A 10416-nucleotide genomic window follows, 5' to 3' on the forward strand; every position below is an offset into this window, starting at 1 on the left:
ATTAAATAGATCATTATCATTCTATTGTCATAATTGGTTACCATTGTTGTGATTGGTTATCTTGTAAGAATAACCCAAACGAACACGAACTAGACATGTTGGTGTGTATCTATTTAACTTTAACTAGTTCAACTTAAGACCAGATTGTAATGGGCTTAAAAAAATCAAATGAATAATTAAGTGAATATAAACGAACATAAATGAATCAGCGTTTACGGACATAATAATGAACAAGATATGTGTTCAACTTTGTTCGTTTAACTAAACAAACTAAAAATTCTGTTATAATATCCTTTTGTTACTTAAATAATCGAACTAAAACAAATTTCCTACAACCATATTGAAGATCGTTTAAAATTTAATGCAAGAGAGAAAGAGAAAGAGAAAGAAATGCCGAAATAGGGACCAAGGAAGTGGAAAATTGGGATGGTTGGCACCCAAGAATAGATGCAAAGTTATGAACCTCCAAAGTAGCTACTATAGTATCAAAAATATTACTTTTTAACAAGAATCTTTAGATAAATTCTTAGCACTTTATAGTGACCAATCACGCATGAGAAGAGCATTGATATTTTTATATGAATCTTATCTTCACATTTAGGCTATAGCCTAGGGTGTGACTTAGCGTCACCCGCCACGTAAGGAATTTTAGCGCCCTCAGGCGCCATCAACCACCCCACCGTCATTAAACATGGGGCGATATCACATCTTTGCTAGCATGGTAACGGACGAAAAATGGTAAATTCGAGGAGAACAGTCAACATGACCGTTGGCAATGGTCACTTCTTTAATAAAAAAAAAATTAAATCTAATATATATACACATCAATCACAAACTTAAAACCACACCAATCATAAACTAAAACACACAACAATCACAAAATTCTCTCCAATCATTTTTAAGAATGTCAGCCGATTCGTCGAGCTCTTCATCTGACGGTGTTCTCGACGATATGCTTATCGCAGTGACGCAGGAGACGATTAATCATTTGCGAGAAGAAGCCCAATCGACTACATCGCGTACCAGACAACCGCATCTTGAACAAGATCGGTTAGGTGCTCATGAACGTTTAATGCACGATTATTTTTGTGAAAATCCGTTGTACGATGATGAACAGTTTAGGCGTACGTTTCGTATGAGCCGTTGTCTTTTCCTAAGAATTTCTAATGATCTTGCGGCCGAATTCTCTTTTTTCACACAAAAAGAAAGTGCTAGTCGCAAAATTGGTTTCTCTGGAATACAAAAGTGTATTGCCGCAATTAGACAACTAGTGTACGGCATAGTGACTAATGCGTGGGATGAATATTTAAGGATGTCAGCCAGAAGTTGTCGTGATTGTCTTGAAAATTTTTTTGAAGGTATTGCTATTATACTTATTATTGTTATTATTATTATTATTGTTAATATTATTGTGATTATTATTATTTTTATTATTTACAGCTTATTATTATTATTATTTTTATTTTTATTATTTACAGTTTAATATTATTATAGTTATTATTATTTTTTATTAACACTATTATATTAGGTGTTATCTTTCTTTACGGGAGGTGATATTTGAGGATGCCAACCGCTGTCGACGTTCCACTTTTATACGAGCCTCATCAGTGGATACACGGGTTTCCTGGGATGTTGGATAGTCTTGATTGCACGCACTGGGAGTGGGCGACATGTCCAACCGCTTGGAAAGTGCAACACCATGTCACCACGATGGTCCTACCCTAATATTACAAGCGGTCGCGTCTCAAGATTTATGGATTTGGCATGCGTACTTTGGCATGGCTGGGGCGAACAATGACATCGCAGTTTTACAATCTTCGAATCTTTTAGACGACGTCATAGATAGTTTTGCACCAGATACTTCATTCTATGCAAACGACGTGGAGTATAAGTATGGGTACTATCTCACAGATGGTATTTATCCAGAGTGGGCGACGTTTGTGAAAACTCTTTCGTGTCCAGATGACGAGAAAAGAATGTATTACAAGAAGAAACAAGAGACAGCAAGAAAAGATATCGAGCGGGCTTTCGGTGTGTTAAAAAAGAGATGGTATATCACTGCCCAGCCGTCGATGATACTTGAAAAAAGTAAATTGAGAAACATCATGTATACATGCATCATCTTGCATAACATGATATTGGAGGACTCGGACAGAGCATTTTATAGAGAAAGTTATGATGAAAGTAACCAACCGACGAACCCACTACTCACATACGCTGAAAAAGAAGTTATCCGAGCGAGGATACGTGACAGAGACACGCACCATAACCTTCGAGCTGATCTGACCGAGCATCTATGGTTTTATCGTGAACATGGAGGAGACGACGAAGACGACCAGTGATTTTTTTAGTGACATTATATTTTTTATTTAAATTATGACATTATATTTTTTTTATATAAATTATGACATTGTGTTTTTTTTTATTTAAATTATGGCATTGTACTTTTTTTAATTAAATTATGAGTTCTAAATTAATATATCAAAATTAAATAATGTTTAAATTTAAATCAAAAAATAACAATTAGGTAATGATAATAGGGGCTTTAAACCATTGAATACAAGTTAAAGAAAGAGATTTTAAAGCCCTTTGTGTGACGTGGCGATGAGGTGGCATGAGCTTTATACCACACCATGTGACCTTATGATGATTCACATAATTTTTTATGTTATTTTTACTTCATAAATCACCTCATTAGTTTAATACATAATAATCTATTTATTTTTTACTCTAAATAGAATATTAGTATAAGTTATAATATTGATTGATTCAGTTTGCGACCGTTTTAAGTTGATAAACAAGTTTTTGAGTTCTTTTTTCATCTCTCTCAAAGAACATCTGGAAAGCTCATTTGGTGTCCGACATCTCGTCACGCCCCGCTTGGTCTTCTCCCGCTTTCTAGTCACGAAACAGCGGGATGGTATTCGCATCCCTCGCGCCAATCTCTTCCTACTCCATCCCGTATCACCTTTTTCCTTCTTTGTTTTCGTCACTTGTCACACCCCGATATTTTCACGTATTACCGGTGGGCCCGGTGGGGAGTATCATGGCGTAGTTGATATCATCATAGTCAAACAACACAAATTTAAATGCACAGCAGAAGCAAAAGATAGATTTATTTCAACCGAATAAAAGTGTAATATTAAGTATCACAACATGGCTGAAAAAGATCCACAGGCGGATCAAATAAAAGGAAACTTTGTTCAACAGACTTTATAGGCATCTAAGCTTGCGAGACTTTTATTTGATGCTAGAAGAGGCCAGCATGTTCCGATTAGTACCTGCACTTAGCCATTTTGGGAAAATACGTCAGTTTACACTGGTAAATACAATTTAACTGACTCATTTTGAAAATGTTTAGGAAAATTGATTTGAATGCACATGGCACAAAACTTTTTATAACTTGGGATAATTATTTATATATAAACTTGTAAAAGAATTACATGTTTCTTATACGTTCAGTAGCCCGGGTTGATTACCGGGTTAAAGATTAATTGACACACCACATGATATAGTCCCGCGGCGAGTTATTCTCGGAACCGGCGGTTATATCTCTTTATTTATAAATGCACTGGCGGGTGTACGCCTACACCCGCGTGCTAAGGTCGTGGCCATTGCTATGAATGATGCCAAGGATATCCGGGACATGGTCATTAACCCCCCAAAGGCTTTAAGCAAACAAAACAATTTAAACAGGTCATTTCAATAATTTAACCTTCATACGATTAAAAATTCAATGCCCGACCAAGCGGTATTTTATATACCGTACCCCAAGCCCGTATAAGGGAAAATAAGTTAAAAGTATTTACCTTTGCAAGTAATAATCACAAACAGCAAGTGCACGTAGCTTTTACCGGGTCTCCTAATCTGGAACGAAGGTTTTTAATAACATATTAGATTCCTAACGGGTCTTTAATTAAACCTAAACTTAGACCGGTTAGTTTTAAAAGGAAGATACGATTCAAAACGCACGATTAAGCGAAGACCGGAATAGAATGTGATTTAGACCCGACAAGTTTGAAGACTTGTATAATATGGGTACACTAAACACATTCTGGATTTTGAGACAAAAATGATAAGGTTTGACCCGTTTCGGTCAATTTATGCAAACTAGTTACATAAATCGAACCGAACGCGAAAAATGCATAACGGGTAACCATAAGAGTCATATACAGGTTTCCTAAGTTAATATGCCTTAAATATGTTGTGATATCAGTAAGATATCTTCTATTATGCCCAAAAAAAATTTAAACTCAAACTATGCCCCGTAGGGGCATTTTGGTCATTTTAAAGGTTATAAAAGAGTTTAAATATTAATCTGAGTTACAGGTCTGATATAATCAGTAAAAATACTTTATTTAATAAGTTATAACAGTAGGGTATTACATATATGTGAAATTTATCATTTATAACCAAACTATGCACCTTAGGGGCATTTTGGTAATTTCACATAGGCTTAAAAGGTCAAAACTGGAAATCTGAGTTTAAAACTTTTGCTTACTGTTAAAATATAAAAATTTACTGAAAATATCAGTAGGCATCAAACCTTATATGTTTAAAATAGTTTTAATACATACTATGCGTTAAAAACGCGTAAAAAGGCGGTTTTAAGCGATTTCCGGGTTTTATAAGAAAAGATGGTATTTTTATTATTCCAGAAGGCTTAATATAATTTATTTATCATATAAAATCAGTAGAAAAAGGTTTGGTATCAAAATGATTTGTAAAACTCATTTTATAGGCCAAAAGGGCAAAACCGACAATAACCGAATCAAGCTTAGAACTCTATGTTATGCTCAGCCTAAAAATAATTAAAAATCTTCAAAAATCCCAAAATATTATTTTACATCAGTGGGTACAAAGTTTGGTATCAAAAATTGGGTTTAGATAGGCTATACGCTAATTATGCCGTTTAATTAATAAAAAGCTTTTCATTTACGCTAATGAGCATAATTCCTAATCTAGACCTCAAACTGATGTCAAATTTCAGGGACAAGTCTATAAATCAGTAATGAAGGTTTCTATTCTTTTACTTTTTCAAAATCGCATTTTAAGGTAAAAAGGGGCATAATAGTCAATATTTAAGCAATTAGCGGAAACATGCATATAAATCGGATAACTAATGAACCAAGGTATATAATCACAGAGGGTTATACTAACATGAAACCTGGTCCTAATAAGGCTCCAAGGCTGTAACACCCCATGTTTTCGAATGTCAAAGTCAAAGTCAAAGTCCAAGTCAACTTTGACTTCTTTGACTGTAATTAGTCTATTTTATGTTTATTTGTATTATGTGGAGTAAGTGTTGTTAATCAGAATGAATCGAAGTAATCGAATGTTTTATTGACGCGAACCGATTTACGACTGTGAATAGTAGGAAGTAACAATGCGATAAAGTTAACTAATCAGTAATCAAACCGATCTAACCATCATCGAACTCGAATCTCGAATTACGCGAACTTTGGTTGTTGTTATACGTGTGTATGTGTGCCTTATGTGTTATCTGTGTGTGTTTACTTTATGTTTTGTGTGATGATCAATTGAACCTCGAATCGTATGCAATCGAAATCGAATTACGACGAATGGTAACGTAAGGATAGGGTGAAATATAGATGATTGTATGTTAGATATAGTGATGGGGACTGAAAGTAATTTGAATAGGAAACTCTATCGTACTCGTATCATCTTCAATCAAAACCGAAATATCGAAAATCGTCGCACCGAACACTCGAACCAGGCTGTTGATCGATCAGGCTGTCAGCCGATCGAGCAGGCTATCCGATCGGGATGCCTGGCCGATCGGCCAGCCCTTTTCTCTTTTGGAGCCTATAAATAGGGCTGTCATTGTCATTCTTTCCACTTTTGGAAACTCTCTGACCGACCAGCTCGTGCTCCTCACTTTTTCTCAGATTTCTTCCAATTTCGGTAAGTTTTCGTCCTAAATCTTGTACTTTCTTGATCAATACACACTCCTAAACCTTTCTATATTTCAAATCTTGATTTCTAACCGTGAAATCATCAAGATCTAAGCATTCTAGGATGATGTCATCATGGTGTTCTTCAAGAACATCATGTTTTGGCCTCAATCCACCATGAATAGCTCGGATCTAACCGATTTCCACATAAACAAGCTAAGAACTACCAAAGATCTAAACATTTACATGATGTGAAGGAATGAAAGAAGGATTTCCAACTTTCTTTCAACTCTTTTACACTCAATGCCTTCGAACCGGTAGAAACGGAGCTTGAGTCAACTCACCAATCAATCTAATGGATGAGTGGTTCAAGATTCGGATTCTATCTACGAGGTTCACCGACTTCGGGTTAAACATCGAACTACCGTTCCAAACAGTTTACCGGCCGGACTTGGGTGATTCCTGTCCGAGCAGAGGGAACAAGTAAGAACGAAAGTTCCATGGTTTAGCTTGTTGCCAAACTACCTCAAAATAACGTCAAATAACCAAAACAGCCAAGTGTTATACGAACAGGCCGACCAGGTCAGGATGCTGACCGAACGGTTAGGCTGTCCGAACGAACAGCCCAACCGATCGGACATATCAGCCGATCGACCAGGCCAGCCGATCGGCTAACAAGTGGCCCCACACTTTGACAATTTCATGAAGTATAGTATTGAACGAGGTGATGTTCGATCGAACGAACCATTTGATAACATTACTCATCGGATCATGAGATACTATGCTTCAACCCTTAATTGATTTTCAATTCGTTCGACGTATAGGAATGCCACCCGATCGAGCATGTTGTTCGATTGAGCATGATGTTCGATCGAATGACATCCTGCTGAGGACTATTACTGAAGTTCCTAACCGATCGGTTAAGCCGGCCGATCTAACAGACCGTTCGATCGATCGACCTGAAAGGTAAGAACACTTCAGTGTTCTCAAATACTACAACGAAAACTTCAAAAGGTCAAACCATCATACATAAACACATCCTACTCAAAGGAAGAAACAATCCACTCGAACAGTCCAGCCGATCGAACAGACTGTCCGAACGGACTGTCCAGCCGAACGAACAACCCGTTCGATCGAACCTGTTGTTCGATCGACCAGGATGTTCGAACCACTTACACCTGTTTCCTTTCTACGTGTATTCGTCGTTATGCTATCGAACTATTCAGGCTAACCCTACTCTCAAGCGCTCCCTTCAATCCATCAATCAATCGCTGTGAGTATACTCGATCCCTTTTTGCTTTTAGCACTTTTGGGTGTTACATACGTTACCTATATCAAAACACAATCGATCACACTACTCAAGTTATTTGAACGCTAACCAATATGCATGTATTACGTGACTAAATGAATGCTTGTTGATTGTGTTTACACGTGGAATGCTGTCTACCTGCCTTAACGACGTAGTACTATAGTTTGGACTCAGCACCCGTTCACACGGGGGTTGTTAAGGACAATTAGTTGCATGGATTACGGTGGTAATCATGTATTGCGAACTGTCTCAGACAGTCAACCCGCAGTCACTGGTATCGATAGGTCCATGTTGATAATTAACATGTTTCGTTTTCCTCTGTGTACGTGCTGGTTATGCGTAAACTATTCGAACACTATATGCTATTATCAAACTTGTATGCTCACCTTTACATTATATGTATTGACTTTATTTTAACGTTTGTGACAGGTGTTTAAGATGTTTGCTTGCTAGGAAAGCGAGGCTAGAATAAAGCTCTAGAGGCCCCCAACAAATAGTTGTCTGTCAGGAAAGAGCAACTAGAGCATAGTTGTTTGCAGATCTTGTCAGGCTGGGTCTTTAGGAGCCTTTGAACAATAATTATTTGTTTTATTTAAAATCTGAGTTGTGGGAACAGAATACTTGACTGGTTGTTATCTTTAATAATTTGTTTGTTATTTGGGACACGGTATGGGACGTGTTATTTAAACTGAATAGTGATGATAATTGTTATGGAAACTTCTGGACAATCTGTTTCGCTTAGTGCCATGCCCCGATGATTCCGCCATCGGTTGGGGTGTGACAGATTGGTATCAGAGCCATAACTATAGGGAATTAGGCTAGACACGACCTAGTCCGGGTCGCTGTCTTAGAGACCTAGACTATAGTTAGGAACCAACAGACCAAGCTTATGTGCTATATTCTAATATTCTTCGCTATCACTGCACTCGAACTTTCAAATAGAGTCAAGCGATTTAGTCGAGATTAGGTGTGAAAGCCGCGAACTCTCGACTAAATTGTTTGGTCAATGCTGATTTTATTAATTTACCAATGACTTTCTCATTATTTTCGATAACAAACGAGGAAGAAATTGCTAAGCCAGGGGTGAAACCCGAACCTTGGCAACTTATTCCAACTTTTACTCATCTCACCAAAGCCTCGACGGACTCCAACGACCTGAACTCACGAGTATGACCTAGGGAATACGCGTCGAATGCCCAAGAATCGAGGCAGAAACGCGATCTCGAAAGTCGAAAAGTGATGACAAGTCTACTGCGAATAGTCGAATTGCTTTGGGTAGTCGATGTGTAGTAGCCGCAGACAATCCATTTCTCGATTTTATGTGTTTCGATTCTGAGCCTGCAACTGCTGAACTCTAATAATTCATCCATTTTATGTGGGTTTACCTGTTTATGTGTTTAATTTTGATGTTTACTCGATTTTTGCTACCACTTTGATCGACACACCCGACTCGCATTGCTATTCTATCTCACGACGCTAACAAGTCGCTGCAAATCTAGACGACATTATGATATGCGCTTATACTATACTCGACATGCTATACAATATATTATACTACTCGATATGCTATATGCAACCGCTATATTCGAATACTCGCAAACTTAGAGGCAGTTAGGATACTGTGTGTGCTACTGTGTGTTGATAGGAGAATTTCGTGACATTATGCGCCTCTGTGATTAGATGTGTATGTGATGCGGTGCTTATGTGCTTCTGTGATTCTGTGCTTTTGTGCTTCTGTGATTATGTGAATCTGTGAATTTGTGTTTATGTGATTATATGATGCGTGTTTCGACGTGATTCTAAGCTCTAGTAAGTAGTAGACGTGTGAGGTGAGATTCGATTGTTATGTCTTAGACCTACGATAATGTCTGTTGCAGACCATGTCGACATCTGGACACCGAACCCCACTTACTCACCAAGAGAAGAGAGACAGGCGTCTCGCTACTATCATTGCCAAGAGTGTGGCAAAAGCTGTGAGCGATGTCTTTGAAAATGCCAGCAAATCGTCTGAGGAGTCGCGAATCGATACTCCTAAAGATACCAACAAGACTGGTTTCAGCTTTAAACAATTCAAGGCATGCGGACCAAAGGAATTCACCGGAGAAGATGGCCCAACAGCTATGTTTCAATGGTTCGATTCTATCGAAGTCACTCTGCGCCAAAGCGGCTGTCCAGAAAATCTCCGCACCCTCAATGCTATAGGCGTCTTCCAGTCCCGAGCTCTAGACTGGTGGACGGCTGAACGAAAAAAAACGCGGGAATGATGCAGCTTATGAGCTGACATGGAAGGAGCTGAAAGCCATCATGATGGACGAATTCTGCCCTCCCCATGAACGCCAAAAGTTGGAGGACGAGTTTTGGAACATTAAGCAGAAGGATGGAGATAACGCTGCCTTGATTGCACGCTTTAAACAGCTCAGCATCATTTGTCCCGATCAAGTCAAGACGTCAGACATGGCCATCAAGAAGTATACTCGAGCTCTACCCGATTGTGTTGCCGATTTCGTCCATGCTGCCAAGCCATCATCGATTGAAGAGACCTACCTGCTTGCCGCTGAGATCAATGACAAGCGGGTAAAGTCTGGTTTTTGGGATAAACAATCCAAGTCTCTGCATCAAGCCACCACTGCATCGACCGTCGACACCACCACCGTTCAACCCTCCAAGTCATCAAGAAGAAAGAAGAAGCACAACAACAACAGCTCCAGCATCAGGAACTGTGCTGTGACAACGACCGCTGCTCCACTGCAAGCCGTACAGGCTCAGCAGAAGTCTCACCACCGACAAGCTCCAGTGATCAATGCGCCGCCAGCTAAGCGCGCTTACACAGGTCCCCACCCGCTCTGCCCGACATGTTCATACCATCATCCGGTGGGAATCGCCTGTCGTTTCTGCGTCCACGGCAACCTCTACGGGCATTTCACTGCGAACTGTCGATATGGTCCCCGTCAAGCCCCAATTCAAGCCGCCGCTCATCAAGCTCGACTTCCAGCGCCTCAAGGCCAACCTGCAGCTCAAGCACCCGCGGTCAATGCTCGAGTCTGCTTTGCTTGTAGTGATCCTAACCACTTTGCAAACATGTGCTTGAACCGGGTTGTGAAACAAGAACCCCAGCAGCAGCAGCAACAGCAGCAGCCTCAGCAGCAACAGCAAGCAGCCCGTGCCAGAACTTTTAACATCAACGCCCGTCAA

General features: G+C 39.2%; 2 protein-coding genes across 2 annotated transcripts; both read left to right on the forward strand.

The window, feature by feature from the left end:
- The first annotated feature begins 904 nt into the window (after positions 1-904).
- On the forward strand, positions 905-1554 carry LOC110869558. Its single transcript, XM_022118802.1, has 2 exons — positions 905-1358; positions 1529-1554. The coding sequence occupies exons 1-2, from the start codon at positions 905-907 to the stop codon at positions 1552-1554; spliced, it is 480 nt and encodes a 159-aa protein (XP_021974494.1).
- Positions 1555-1670: 116 nt separating this feature from the next.
- On the forward strand, positions 1671-2342 carry LOC110869557. The gene has a single exon (XM_022118801.1). The coding sequence runs from the start codon at positions 1671-1673 to the stop codon at positions 2340-2342; it is 672 nt and encodes a 223-aa protein (XP_021974493.1).
- The last annotated feature ends 8074 nt before the right edge of the window (positions 2343-10416 follow it).

The sequence above is a fragment of the Helianthus annuus genome, chromosome 8 (assembly GCF_002127325.2).
Source record: "Helianthus annuus cultivar XRQ/B chromosome 8, HanXRQr2.0-SUNRISE, whole genome shotgun sequence".
NCBI classification, from domain to species: domain Eukaryota; kingdom Viridiplantae; phylum Streptophyta; class Magnoliopsida; order Asterales; family Asteraceae; genus Helianthus; species Helianthus annuus.

Coding starts and splice junctions, on each gene's coding strand:
- LOC110869558 (XM_022118802.1), top strand. CDS start 905: ATGTCAGCCGATTCGTCGAGCTCTTCATCTGACGGTGTTCTCGACGAT. Junction 1,359..1,528: donor TCTTGAAAATTTTTTTGAAG/GTATTGCTATTA, acceptor CTATTATATTAG/GTGTTATCTTTCTTTACGGG.
- LOC110869557 (XM_022118801.1), top strand. CDS start 1,671: ATGTCCAACCGCTTGGAAAGTGCAACACCATGTCACCACGATGGTCCT.